The 14,748-nt window shown below is 44.5% G+C and overlaps 1 protein-coding gene across 3 annotated transcripts in view; it reads right to left on the bottom strand.

Moving 5' to 3' along the window:
- Positions 1-14,748, bottom strand: part of CADM3 (cell adhesion molecule 3) — a 715,770-nt gene that overhangs the window by 237,460 nt on the left and 463,562 nt on the right. For all 3 annotated transcript variants that reach the window (XM_082275533.1, XM_082275534.1, XM_082275535.1), the window contains one exon: positions 12,810-12,950. In XM_082275533.1, the coding sequence (XP_082131659.1) occupies positions 12,810-12,950 (141 nt within the window). The remainder of the gene's footprint in view (positions 1-12,809; positions 12,951-14,748) is intronic.

Raw genomic sequence — 14,748 nt, forward strand, 5'->3', positions numbered from 1 at the left:
TTCTGGATTCTCCTTGTCGGCTCATCCATCTTCGGACCTTGACCGGTTACCCTCTGGTGGGGTGACCCTGGGGACCGCGACCTGGTATCCACCTGCAACCAAATCCATCCTCACCATCAGAGGCTCTGGTGAAGACCGGTGGATGCTTAGACCCCGCACCTCAGGCTAGCCTGTGCTACTCACCTCGGGTTTCCATCCAAGCTCCGCCCGCCAGCAACAGTAAGCCTTCTCTGCACGACAGGCTTCCACCTGCCTTATAACATAAACATAACAAAGGAAAGGGTGAAAAGGCCTAGTGCATTACCATAAACATTTCATTAGGAATTAAAAACAGTGAGAACATACTCGCAACAGCTAATGGTTAAACCAGACCATGTACGTTCCATCTCTTGGAAGAATGTTTTATTACCTGGCTTTATGTACAACGCTGGTTAAACCACTGGCTCTTGTGAGTATGAACTCATTGGTTTTAATTGCTAATAAAGTGTTTACGGTAATGCACTAGACCATTGTTGTCCAACCTTTTGGCTTCTCTGGGCCACATTAAGTGTAGAGAAATTTTCTCGGGCCGCATATAAAATATATACTATAGTTAAGGTATATAAGTAATAAAACGCCGCCGCGCCCTTCCAGCGCTAACACCCCCCCCCTGAGCACTAATTTAACACAACTAGAGGATGATCCCTTCCGAGGCAGCCTCTGCCTACAGTTAGTTGGAAGCCGCTGTGGCCGTGCCCCCACCCGACTTCCTTCCTCCCCAGCAAAAAAATAAAAAATTGTCAGGGGGCAGTGGGCCACATTGCCTGCGGTTCTGGGCCGCATGAGGCCCCCGGGGCCGCAGGTTGGACGTGCCTGCACTAGACCATGGGTGTCCAACCTTTTGGCTTCTCTGGGCCACATTAAGTGTAGAGAAATTTTCTCGGGCCGCATATAAAATATATACTATAGTTAGGTATATAAGTAATAAAATGCCGTCCCGCCCTTCCTGCGATGCCGCACCCCCCGCACTAATTTAACACAACTAGAGGATGGTCAAATGAAATGGAATCAGTATACAGAGGTTTACTTCTTCTGAGAGATATTAAAGGAACACTCTAACCACCATGACCACTTCAGTGATTTGAAGAAGTTGTCATGGTGGTAGGAGTCAGAAACACTGCACATGCTCGCCTCCCCCCCCCCCCCCCCCCCCTCCGAGGCAGCCTCTGCCTACCGTTAGTTGGAAGCCGCTGTGGGCATGCCCCCGACCTGACTTCCTTCCTCCCCATCAAAAAAAAAATTGTCAGGGTGCAGTGGGCCGCATTGCCTGGGGTTCCGGGCCGCATGTGGCCCCCGGGCCGTAGGTTGGACATGCCTGCACTAGACCTCTAGTGTTAACAAGTGCAAATGGAGGAACCTATTAGGGACATTGTCCTCTACAGGAGGCCACTCTGCACACTATATGTAGAATGTAAGTGATCACATAGAAAAGAGCAAAACCTTGACACTGGAGCACTAAAAGATTCTCGAGAAACGAAAGGAACTGCAGTGATTGGTGACCATCAACTCTCAACCAAGACAGATATGTTACGCCAATGCTCTTGAGATTGGGACATTTTGAGAAGACATAAACATAACAAAGGGCGAAAAGACCTAGTGCATTAACATAAACACTTCAGTAGGGATTAAAACCAATGAGAACATACTCTCAAGAGCCAATAGTTAACCATACCATGTGCGTTCCATCTCCTGCAAGAACGTTTTGTTGGCTTTATGTACAATGCTGGTTGAACTACTGGCTCTTGTGATTATGAACTCATTGGCTTTAATTCCTAATAAAGTGTTTACGGTAATGCCCTAGTTCTTTGCGCCTTTGTTTGTTTTGTTTATGGGATGTAAGTGAGTCTCGTTGCACAATGACATTTTAATGAGGAGGGGGCTTCAGGGCAATTTCCATGGTACAGTATTAACAACGAAAGACTAGTGGCAGGAGTCGGTTAGAATCACAAGTAAGCAAGTTTGAAGTGGCAGAAAAAGTGTATGTACAGACATTTAAATTAAAAGCCGATCATAAAGATCCTCATTATGTAGCAGAATAAAAAAAACTATGTATGGTATAATACGCCTTCTACAGCGGTATTAATAAAATATAAAGTCACTAAGGAGTTCTATAGTCATATAAAATAACAAGGTCTCAAGCTGAGCTCTGTTCTAGATGGAATTCCGAAGTGACTCATACTTCAAAGATGAATATATTCTATGTATGAATAGTAGGGTTTTTCTTTTTTCTACAGATGTAAAATTTTATTTGTATCACTCTTTCAGAAACTTCTGTGATTGTATGACTACATATCTATGTACAGGTCATGCCCATTTGCAGAAATATGGTTATATAGATATCATATTTAGCTTGATTGTTCATGGTGAAACCCAAAACCTGTGTTTGCCAGAATGCATACAGTGGGTATAGAAAATATTCACCCCCTTTAAAATATTCACATTTTGTTGATTTGCAGCCTGAAATGAAGACAAACACGGTTTTTGTTTTATTCACCCAAGTGAAAGGTATAACACCAACATGTCAGAAATAAATACAAAGATTCAAAAACAGAATCACTGAGTTGGAAAAAGGATCACCCCTGCCTTATGTCAGTATATTGTCAAACCATCTTTTGCTTTAATTACAACCTTAAGTCTAGATTCACACTAGCGCGACTTGTCAGGCGACTTGTCAGCCTGACAAGTCGCGCTCCCTCGCGGTCCATTGACTGCTACAGGACCCGTTCTAATAGGAGCGACACAAGTCGCTCCGACTTAGAAAAATGGTCCTGTACTACTTCGGGGCGACCTCGGAGCGACTTGCATAGACTTCCATTATGTGAAGTCCGTGCAAGTCACTCCAAAGTCGTGGTGCATGGGAATGCACAAGTCGCCCCCGAAGTAGTACAGAGTCGTGCCGCCCCAGTGTGAACCGAGTCTTAGTCTGTTGGAATATGTCTCTACTAACTTTGCACAACTAGACTTTGCAATATTTGCCCACTCTTTTTTGCAGTACCTTTTTCTCCTTAAACCACTGTGTGGTCACTTTTGCTGTGTGCTTTGGGTCATTGTCATGTTGGAAGGTAAACTTTCTTCCCACTGACAACTTTCTGGCAGAGGGCAACAGATTTTCCTGAAGAATTTGATGGCATTGTGCCCCATCCATTTTCATTCTATCCTGACAAGTGCTCCAGTCCCTGCTGCAAAGAAACACCCCCATAACAGAGAAAAAACATGTAGGTAATAGGACTTTAAAGGTAGCCACTATTAATACCATAGGGATAAAAATCAGTACTCAATTATATATAAAAATACAAAATTTATTTATAACAACAAGATCAAAAATTCATGAAAAACCACCACATGAATGGTATGCATGAGGTGCTAAACAGCATGCTCCCATAGCAAAAGAGCCCATAAATTGTCCATCGTATGCCAGGGTCTGGTGTCTGTGGATCACAGAAAAAACGACCTCCTGTGTTCGGACCAATATGGATTCTAGTGTGTAGATACCAATGGATCGCTACTCATTTCTTTAAAAAGCTTCCTCAGGAGATCCTATTGGTGTTTGGATAGTAGCCACGAGGAATCAAATATCTTCTCACTTTCAATATGAGAGAGTGATGATGGTGATAGGGTTATTCTTGTATTGAAAATATCCACTACATATCAGTTTCCTTCTTGCTATTCAGGTCAAGGCTCCTCTGCGTGCCGATCCAACCTGTGGCAAAAGCCCCTCTAGCAGGGAGACAATGGAGATGTCCACTCCGTTCGCGTAGCAATCCATTGATATCTAGACACAAGAATCCATGTTGGCTCGGATACGGTAGGTAATAAGATCGGTGATCCACAGACACCAGACCCTGGCATACGATGGGCAATTTATGGGCTCTTTTGCTATAGGAGCATGAACTTTAGCACCTCATGCATACCATTTAAAGTCCATACCTTTAAAGTCCTATTACCTACATGGGTTTTCTCTCTATACTTGCATTAATTGGATGTGGTGCCACAACACACATAGTTTGTGAGGTTGAAAAAAGACATCAGTCGATCCAGTTCAACCTATGATGTGTGTGTGTGTGTGTTTGCTGTTAACCGTACATTGTATACTCCTTTATGTTGTGGTCTTTAAGGTGCCCATCTAATAGTTTTTTTAAACTATCGATGCTCCCTGCTGATACCACTGCTTGTGGAAGAGAATTCCACATCCTTACTGCTCTGACAGTAGCAACCTCTTACGTAGTTTACGGTTAAACCGTTTTTCCTCTAGTTTTAGTGAGTGGCCACGTGTCTTAATGTATTCCCTTTCTCTGAAAAGTTTGTTCCTTATGCTAGGGTCGCCAGTACAGTATTTGTACATTAATATCATATCCCCCCTCAATCATCTCTTCTACAGAGAGAATAAGTTCAGTGCTTGTAGTCTTTCCTCATAGCCGATGTCCTCCATTCCCCTAATTATTTTTGTTGCCCTTCACTGGACTCTCTCCAGTTCCAGCACATCCTTCCTGAGGACCGGTGCCCAGAACTGGACAGCATACTCCAGATGTGGCCGGACCAGAGTCTTGTAGAGAGGGAGAATAATCTCTTTATTTCTGGAGTGAATCCCCTTTTTTATACATCCCAGTATTCTGTTGGCTTTGCTTGCAGCGGCTTGGCATTGCATGCCACTGCCAAGCCTGTTGTCCACTAGGACCCCCAGGTCTCAATTTTGAACACACAGGGTCACGTCTCAATTTTGTATAAAGAGGTACAACTTATGTAGGAGGATTTGTTTATCACCGAAGTCCAGGTGGGTATATGGAAGTGGGTATATGGAAATGCTGGGTATATGGAAGGATTTACAACAACTTTAATATCTTTCGTTCAGCCTGCAGACTTAACAAAAATATCTGTCGGTGTATGGCCTGCTTTAGTCATAGTCATCATTTCAAAACAAATCCAGGATTCCATTTACATTATCATACCAAAATTTGTTCATCCATCTGGGAACCAAAAGTAGTTTAAACCTCATCAAAAGTGTAAATTTTATTCTGGAATTTGTTGCTTTCACAAAAGGCATTGAAATTAGGTTTCTGGTACAAAGTACTTTTAAATGTTTCTCTACAAAAGTGAATGGATGCATATTTAAAGAGTTTACATACGAATGGTAAAAAAAACAAAATAGAAACAATTATCCATGTAAAGAAGGGGAAAACTGGGGTTACTCTTTTAGTATAGAACAGTAAAATATTTACAGACAACAGTAATTTCATTTATTAAAGAAGAATTCCAAGTATGGCCTTTTTTTTACATAGTTATGTTGGACCAACTTGGATCAATGCAGCTACGTAAATACTATACCTGAATAATCCTTCTAGAAGCTATCAATCATCATAGTAGACCCCACTACTCCACTGATCTCCACTAGCTTCCAGGTCTTGTATTGAGCAGCTAACTTGCTGCATTCTGTACATAGGAGGTCAGCTGCTCAGCATGAGCTCCATTCACAGGATGCTTTGCATTTCATAAGAAAATACAAAGTGTTCTCTGATTGGACAGGGCAGAGAGGTGGGGCAGTGATGTCATGCTCTCTGCCTTGTCCAATCTGAAGACGCTTTGCATTTATTATGAAGATGCAAAGCATTCTTTAACCACTTGCCGTCTGCCGTCAGTATATTTACTGCGGCAGTCTGGCGCTCCTGGGCAAACCGACATAGTACTACGTCGCTCGCCCAGGAGCCTGTAGGGGGCGAGCACGCGCCACCGGAGGCGCACTCCCGCCCCCGCTCGTTCACGGGCATCCCCGCGCTAGTGACCGGCGGCTCCGATGTCCGCCGGTCACTCTCGATCCCGCTCAAGAGAGGGAGAAAGGCAGACGGCTGTTGTAAACACAGCCGTATGTCATTCTCCCTGATGTAAAGGCAGAGAATATACGATTCTGCTATGTAGGATCGTATGTCTCTGTGGTTACATCACAAGCCACGCCCCCCCCACAGTTAGAATCACGCCCCTAGGGATAAATTTAACCCACTGATCACCAATAAAGTTAACCCCTTCCCTGCCAGTGTCATTTTGACAGTAACAGTGCATATTTATAGCACTGATTACTGTAGTAATGTCACTGGTACCCCCAAAAGTGTCAAAAATGTCAGTCAAGGGTCCGATCTGTCCGCCACAATGTCGCAGTCCCGCAAAAAAAAAAAAATCGCAGATCGCCGCCATTACTAGTTAAAAAAAAAAACAATAAAAATGACATAAATCTTTCCCGTAGTTAGTAAACACAATAACTTTTGCGCAAACCAATCAAAATACGCTTATTGCGATATTTTTTACCAAAAATATGTAGCAGAAAACAAATTGGCCTAAAATGTTAAAAAATTTTGATTTTTACATTTTTTGGGGGGAATTTCATATAAAAAATGTGAAAAATATTGTTATTTTTTCAAAACTGTCGCTCTTTTTTTGTTTATAGCGCAAAAAATAAAAAGCGCAGAGGTGATCAAATACCACCAAAAGAAAGCTCTGTTTGTGGGGAAAAAAGGACGTCAATTTCGTTTAGGTAAAGCGTCGCCCGACCACGCAATTGTCCGTTAAAGTCACGCAGTGCCGAATCGCAAAATAGGCCCTGGTCTTTGAGCAGCCAAATCCACCGGGGGCTTAAGTGGTTAAATGGTGTCCATGGCAAGCAGTGGACCTCCTGTGTTCAGAATGCCGCAGGGCAGCCCCTCGGCACAGGACCCGTAAACAAGTGGAGATCACAGTAGCAGTGTTTATTACAGTGATTTCCAGCTTCTAGAGCAGGGAGCCGCAAACTTTGGCCCTTGCAGAACTACACATCCCATAAGGCATTGAAAAACTCTGTCATTCACAGACATGACTAGGCATGATGGGAATTGTAGTTCCTGAACAACTAGAGGGCCATAGTTTGAAGACCCCTGTTCTAGAGGGATCCCACAGGTATGGTATGTGCATAGTTACATCGGCCTAGACCAATGTATTTATGTAAAATATTCCATACCTGGAGATCTTTAAAGAATAGCAGGATCTGATGCCATACTGGTAGCTCAGTCCTTCAGATTGCACTAGGAGAACATAGATCTGTCCTTGGAATAAGCAGAGCTCTGACGTCAGTCTGACAGTTAGGTTTACTGCCCTCCATTTTCCAACACTTGTCACACTGACTGCTGTTTACATGGCAAGAAGCATGCTCTCCCAGTGTAATACGCAGCACTGAGCTACCAGTTTAGCATTGTGCTGCACGGTGCAGGCCAAGGCAATGCAGAGGCAGTAGGAGCCTTACCCCAGCTGAACCTCTTTTGCTTTGTTAGATCATATATACAGTGAGAGAAAAAAGGATTTGATCCCCTGCTGATTTTGTACGTTTCCCACTGAGAAAGCAGTATTCAGTCTAAAATTTTAATGGTAGGTTTATTTTAACAGTGAGAGAGAGATTAACAAAAAAAAAAATATCCAGAAAAATGCATTTAAAAAAAGTTCTAAATTGATTTTCATTTTAATGAGTAAAATAAGTATTTGATCCCCTATCAATCCGCAATATTTCTGGCTCCCACGTGTCTTCTATACAGGAAACAAGCTGAGATTAGAAGCACTCTCTTAACCACTTTACCACTGGAGGATTTTGCTGTCTTATGTTTGGGCCACTTTTTGCGATTCGGTACTGTGCGACTTTAACTGACAATTGCGCGGTCGTGCGATGCCGTACCCAAACAAAATTTACGTCCTTTTTTTTCCCACAGACAGAGCTTTCTTTTGGTGGTATTTGATCACCTGTGCGATTTTTACTTTTTGAGCTATAAACAAAAAAAGAGCGTCAATTTTGAAAAAATAACAATATTTTTCACATTTTTTTATATGAAATTCCCCCCCCCCAAAAAATGTAAAAATCAAAATTTTTTTACATTTTTGGCCAATTTGTTTTCTGCTACCTATGTTTGGTAAAAAAAAAAAATCACAATAAGCGTATTTTGATTGGTTTGCGCAAAAGTTATTGTGTTTACTAACTAAGGGAAAGACTTCTGTCATTTTCGGTGTTTTTTTTTTTTTTAACGAGTAATGGCGGCGATCTGCGATTTTTTTTTTTTTGCGGGACTGCGACATTGCGGCGGACAGATCGGACCCTTGACTGACATTTTTTACACTTTTGGGGGTACCAGTGACATTACTGCAGTAATCAGTGCTATACATATGCACTGTTACTGTAAAAATGACACTGACAGGGAAGGGGTTAACTTTATTGGTGATCGAGGGGTTAAGTGTGTCCCTAGGGGCATGCTTATAACTGTAAAGGGGTGTGGCTAGTCATATAACAACAGAGACATACGATCCTACATAGCAGGATCGTATGATTTCTGCAGTTAGATCAGGGAGAATGACAGGCGGCTTTGTTTACATTAGCCGCCTGCCTTTCTCCCTCTCCAGCGGGAGATCGCGAGTGACCGGCGGACATCAGGTCCGCAGGTCACTCACACGGACATGTTAGGGAACGAGTGGGGGACAGGTGTCTTTTATACAGGTAACAAGCTGAGATTAGGAGCACTCCCTTTAACCACTTGCCGACCGCCGCACGACTATTTACGGTGACGGTCAGCCCCTCACAGGCAAAGTGATGTAGGACTACGTCGCTAGCCTGTGAGGCTCTAGGGGGCTCCCGCGCTCCCGCCCCCACTCGTTGTTAAGTGTTAATGACCTCCCATTGTTCTGTCTGTCTGCCTTAAGAGAAACTTATAGGTATGTGGATTGGATGCTAAGGGGGAGGGGGTATTGTCCCACATTGTGTATTTTTGTGTACACTGTATGAGAGTGTAAAACTCTGTTCCTATTGGATTGTGAATATCACATCCAGTCTTCAACAAGGTCCACCTGGGTGGTAACCTTGTGGGTGAAAACTGTATATAAGTCTGTTCAATAAAGAAGAAGGGAGTTAGTTCTTCACCCTCAATCTAGAGTCTTGTCTCTTATTGGGGGAATCTGCTGCAAGTGATTGCTATGGTCCTCCATACTCCCTTAGAGAATCACTAAGCTCTTGTAAGAGCTTGTGTAAGAGCTTGTTCTGCTGCACTCTCTGGGGAAAGGAGGTTCACCCACAGGAACCTGGAGCCTTGTCGTAGGTCCAGGGTGGGTAGGAGATTGCGAGACCCTAACCAAGCTGCGGCGGTTTGTGGGGTCTAAAGTGGTTACGGTGTCTGGTGGAGTGCTTGGAACCACTTGGGAAGCACTAGGAGCATCTGTCAACGGAGGTACCTGGTCAGGGGTGTACTGTTCCATTACAGCAGTCATATTAACTCTCTAGCTCCAGTCATTTTTGGACCTACTTTACATGCATAGGGCTATTGAGTTTTCTCTGAATCTTGAGATGCACACTTGTTCCGGATCAAGAAAAAGTAACAAGAAGTAATTCCCCAAGGCTGGCCATGGTATAAGGCTGCCTAGAAGTTGCCTTTAAGGCTCAGTTTACACTTCCGGGCGGGTGGGTGGTAAAAATATGAGGTTCAGCGGCTTTTTTACAGTGACCCCCCCACACTTACGCTTACACTGCAAAAGGCAGTGACAATCACACCATGGTAGTCAGCACTTTATACAGAGAAAGCTGTGACCTTTTCAGGTCCTGATTGAGCAGCTTCTCCTCCGCACACTGAACACAGTGGGTGACTCGCCTTGGCACCACCACCATTCACAGAATACCTTGTATTTTTTTTTTCAGTAAACACAAGACATTTTCTGATTGGGCAAGGGTAAATAGTAAGGTTATCTGCCCCTCCTCTCCACTTCCTCCAATCCGAGGACACCTTATATTCTTTGCTGAGTGACTCCTTGTGGTCAGTGTGCAGAGGGAAAGCTGCTGGAGCAGGACCCATCACAGCTATTACTGTATATGGTATGGACTACTACACTGATTTTCAGCAGCCCCAGCAGTCATCTAAATGGTGGGTCTCTAAACTGTGGCCCTTTGCTTGCCTTTATCTGGTCCTTGGAGCACTTTTCCTCCCACTGATAGGAGGAAAAATGGGGGACTATTCCTCCCATTGACACCAACAATGGGGGACTATTCTTCCCGCTGACACCAACAATAGAGTACCATTCCTCCCACTGACACCAATGATGGGGTACTATTCCTCCCAATGACACAAACCATGGGGTACTATTCCTCCCAATGGCACAAACCATGGGGTACTATTCCTCCTACTGACACCAATGATGGGGCACTATTCCTCCCACTGACACCAACAATAGAGTACCATTCCTCCCACTGACACCAATGATGGGGCACTATTCCTCCCACTGACACCAACAATGGGGTACTATTCCTCCCAATGACACAAACCATGGGGTACTATTCCTCCTACTGACACCAATGATGGGGCACTATTCCTCCCACTGACACCAACAATGGGGTACTATTCCTCCCACTGACACCAATGATGCGGCAATATTCCTCCCACTGACACCAACCATGGGATACTATTCCTCCCACTGACACCAACCATGGGGTACTATTCCTCCCACTGACACCAACCATGGGGTACTAATCCTCCCAGTGACACCAATGATGGGGCACTATTCCTCCCACTGATGCGAGGAACTATTTCTCCCACTGACACCAACAATGGAGTATTATTCCTCCCACTGACACCAAAGATGGGGAACTAATTCTCTCACGTGCTTGACAAAGGGGTCTTTTGCAGATCAGAAATGTTGCACTATGTCTTCTGTGATATAAGCATTCTTTAATAAAGATCTGGATGCACTTGAAGACCCGTGGTATGCTGGCAAATATGAACATTTGATCTGTGATGTTTCCAGTTCCATCTGGTTGTTGCTAGAGCACCCACTACTCCTAAAGCATTATCCAGTAAAGTGTGCAATGGGAATATGGGTGCTACTAATTCTCTCACTGACACCAATTATGGGGCACCATTCCTATCACTGACACTAATGATGGGGCACTGTTCCTCCCACTGACACCAAAGATGGGGCACTGTTCCTCCCACTGACACCAATGATGGGGCACTATTCCTCTCACTGATACCAATGATGGGACACTATTCCTTTCACTGATACCAATGATGGGGCACCATTCCTCCCACTGATACCAATGATGGGGCACCATTCCTCCCACTGATACCACTGATGGGGCACCATTCCTCCCACTGACACCAATGATGGGGCACTATTATTTCCACTGACACCAATGCTGGGGCACTATTCCTCTCACTGATACCAATGATGAGGCACTATTCCTCTCACTGGCACCATTGATGAGGCACCATTCCTCCCACTGATACCAATGATGGGGCACCATTCCTCCCACTGATACAAGGCACTATTTCTCCCATTGACACCAATGATGGGGCACTATTATTTCCACTGACACCAATACTGGGGCACTATTCCTCTCACTGATACCAATGATGGAGCACCATTCCTCCCACTGATACAAAGCACTATTTTTCCCACTGACACCAACAATGGAGTATTATCTCTTCCACTGATACCAAATATGGGAAACAAATTCTCTCACTGATGCCATTTTTAGGGCACTATTCCTCCCAGTGACACCAATGATGAGGAACTATTCCTCCCCTCGGTAGAACACAATAGCGCTGTGGGAGGGATTCCCCCCCATCAACACTGACCATGATAATTGGGGAATTGAGCAATTTTCTTTCCCTCCACTCGCGGTGGAGGGAAAGAAAATTTAATAATCTGGGGGCTGCTTAAATCGATTGTAAACGATCACCTTGTAAAACAATCCATTCAGTTTAAAATAGAAACATTTTTAGAAAATGTTAGAATTACATATTAAATTAGAAAACATTTTTGTATAGATATAAAAACCCATTATAAATACCTTTTTTCCCCTTTTTTCATGTAATCACATTCCTTCTGATCTCAGCTGTATAAGAGCTGAGGGGAGGAGAAACAGTAGTACACTAGGCTTCCCAGTGAATGATTGTGTAGCGGGGGGGTCAGGACAAGTCTGATCATTGGAGGAGTACACTGATTTTAGCCTGCTGGATGTGTATACAGTAAGCTTCAGCTACTTACAGAACGTCCCTGTGCTGTAATACTCTATGTACCGTGCTGAGCCAATCATGGCAAGTGGTGTATTCTATTAATGCCTACAAAGCCTGCTCGGATTGGCAAATGTTGTATAAGCCCGCCTCAGCCAATCCGAGCAGGCTTTGTAGGCATTAATAGAATACACCACTTGCCATGATTGGCTCAGCACGGTACATAGAGTATTACAGCACAGGGAGGTTCTGTAAGTTGCCGAAGGTACTGTATACACATCCAGTGGGCTAAAATATTTAATAAGGACGTTCTATAACTAGCTGAAGCTACACTACCTGGCGTATAAGATGCCAAGGGTATCTTTTTTATTATAAAAAGTCATTTTATACGCTGGAAAATACAGTACACCAAATCGAACCGTTCCCCGCGGGTCTCCCGCGAAATGTTGTGACCGCCCAGTCCCGCCCGCAGCAGAGGTAAAACCACCAGCACCCGTGAGATTTGTGTTGGGTCCCGCGGGAGCCCAAACCCAATGCAGCCCTCTAGTTTGTAGCATACTTAGCAGCATTTGGTCCTTCTTTATGATTTCTCTAAGAAACCTTCAAACTTTGCACAAAGGTTTTGTCCTCCTACCAGCATGAATAAAGCATCTTTAATCCATATTCAGAAGACTCCAGGTGACTTCTCTAAAGTTCTTAATTGAAGTGCCCCACCACCATATGCAATATGGAGAATGTGTAGAATCTGACTTTGTCTCACATATTTATGTGACTTACCTCTCTTCTCTCCAAAATACAAGGTCTGCTGAGCTGGGTTGGACCACTGGAGAGATGAGTTTTCATGCTCTTTCACTGTGCAGTTCAGGACCATTTTGCCTCCTGTGGCAACCAAAACATCGGATGTGCTGGGTTGGCTGGCTGCAAGAAAAGAGAACACAGTTTAAGCAATCTGGTGGGTGTACAGATACAATACAGCTGCTAGATGGGGTGTTCTGGCCTAAAGTGGAACAAAACTTTTAGATTTCACCTGCTGGACAAATTGATGACCTTTACTGACTTGTTTTTGCTTTAGAGTTGCTTAATCTGTCCACAATATTATTAAAGCCATCAATCCTAAAATGTGATCTCCTTTAGATTAGGGTGACCAGACGTCCCCGGACTGAGGACACTGTCCCCGTACCAAGTCTGTCCCCGGACCAAGTCTGTCCCTGGATTCAGGGTTGGCAAGTTGTGGGGGGGAAGGGCTAAGGTGATAGAGATAATCTGTGAGAGAAGGGTGCAGAGGTGAGCTATGGATGTGGGGGCAGAAGTGTCCTCTGTGCATAGCAAACCTCTCAACCCTGTACTCTATGCCTAACATCCTCCTGTGTATTATGTAGTCCTGTACCCAACGCTCTGTGTATTATGTGGTACTGTGCCCAGCGCTCGGTGTATTATGTAGTCCTGTGCCCAGCGCTCGGTGTATTATGTAGTCCTGTGCCCAACGCTCTGTGTATTATGTAGTCCTGTGGCCAGCGCTCTGTGTATTATGTAGTCCTGTGCCAATCACTCGGTGTATTATGTAGTCCTGTGCCCAGCGCTGTGTGTATTATGTAGTCCTGTGCCCAGCGCTCAGTGTATTATGTAGTCCTGTGCCAATCACTCGGTGTATTATGTAGTCCTGTGCCCAGTGCTCTGTGTATTATGTAGTCCTGTGCCAATCACTCGGTGTATTATGTAGTCCTGTGCCCAGCGCTCTGTGTATTATGTAGTCCTGTACCCAGCGCTCTGTGTATTATGTAGTCCTGTGCTCTGTCTGTGTATTATGTAGTCCTGTACCCAGCGCTCTGTGTATTATGTAGTCCTGTACCCAGCGCTCTGTGTATTATGTAGTCCTGTGCTCTGTCTGTGTATTATGTAGTCCTGTATCCAACACTCTGTGTATTACGTAGTCATTTACCCAGCACTCTGTGGATTATGCAGTCCTGTGCCCAGCGCTCTGTGTATTATTTAGTCCTGTGCCCAGCGCTCTGTGTATTATGTAATCCTGTGCCCAGCGCTCTGTGTATTAGGTAGTCCTGTGCCCAGCTCTCTGTGTATTAGGTAGTCCTGTGCCCAGTGCTCTGTGTATTAGGTAGTCCTGTGCCCAGTGCTCTGTGTATTAGGTAGTCCTGTGCCCAGTGCTCTGTGTATTAGGTAGTCCTGTGCCCAGCTCTCTGTGTATTATGTAGTCCTGTGCCCAGCGCTCTGTGTATTATGCAGTCCTGTACCCAGCTCTTTGTGTATTATGTAGTCCTTTACCCAGTGCTCTGTGTAGTATGTAATCCTGTGCCCAGTGCTCTGTGTATTATGTAGTCCTGTACCCAGCGCTCTGTGTATTATGTAATCCTGTACCCAGCGCTCTGTGTATTAAGTAGTCCTGTACTCAGCCCTCTGTGTATTATGTAGTCCTGTACCCAGCTTACAATCTAATAGGGTGGGGCAAGTGGTACAAAAGGATACAACTGTGGGGGGTGAGCTGATGGAAGAGTTAGAAGTTCAGTTTTTAATTGGAGGCCTGATGGGCTTCCCTGAAGAGAAGCGTTTTCAGAGATCGCCTAAGAGTCGGTTCACACTGAGGCCACACGACTCCTTACTACTTCGGGGGCGACTTGTGCATTCCCATGCACCACGACTTCGGAGCGACTTGCAGGGACTTCACATAATGGAAGTCTATGCAAGTTGCTCCGAGGTCGCC

Source organism: Pelophylax lessonae (genome assembly GCF_965119305.1).
Source record: "Pelophylax lessonae genome assembly, chromosome: 13".
Classification (NCBI taxonomy): Eukaryota; Metazoa; Chordata; class Amphibia; order Anura; family Ranidae; genus Pelophylax; species Pelophylax lessonae.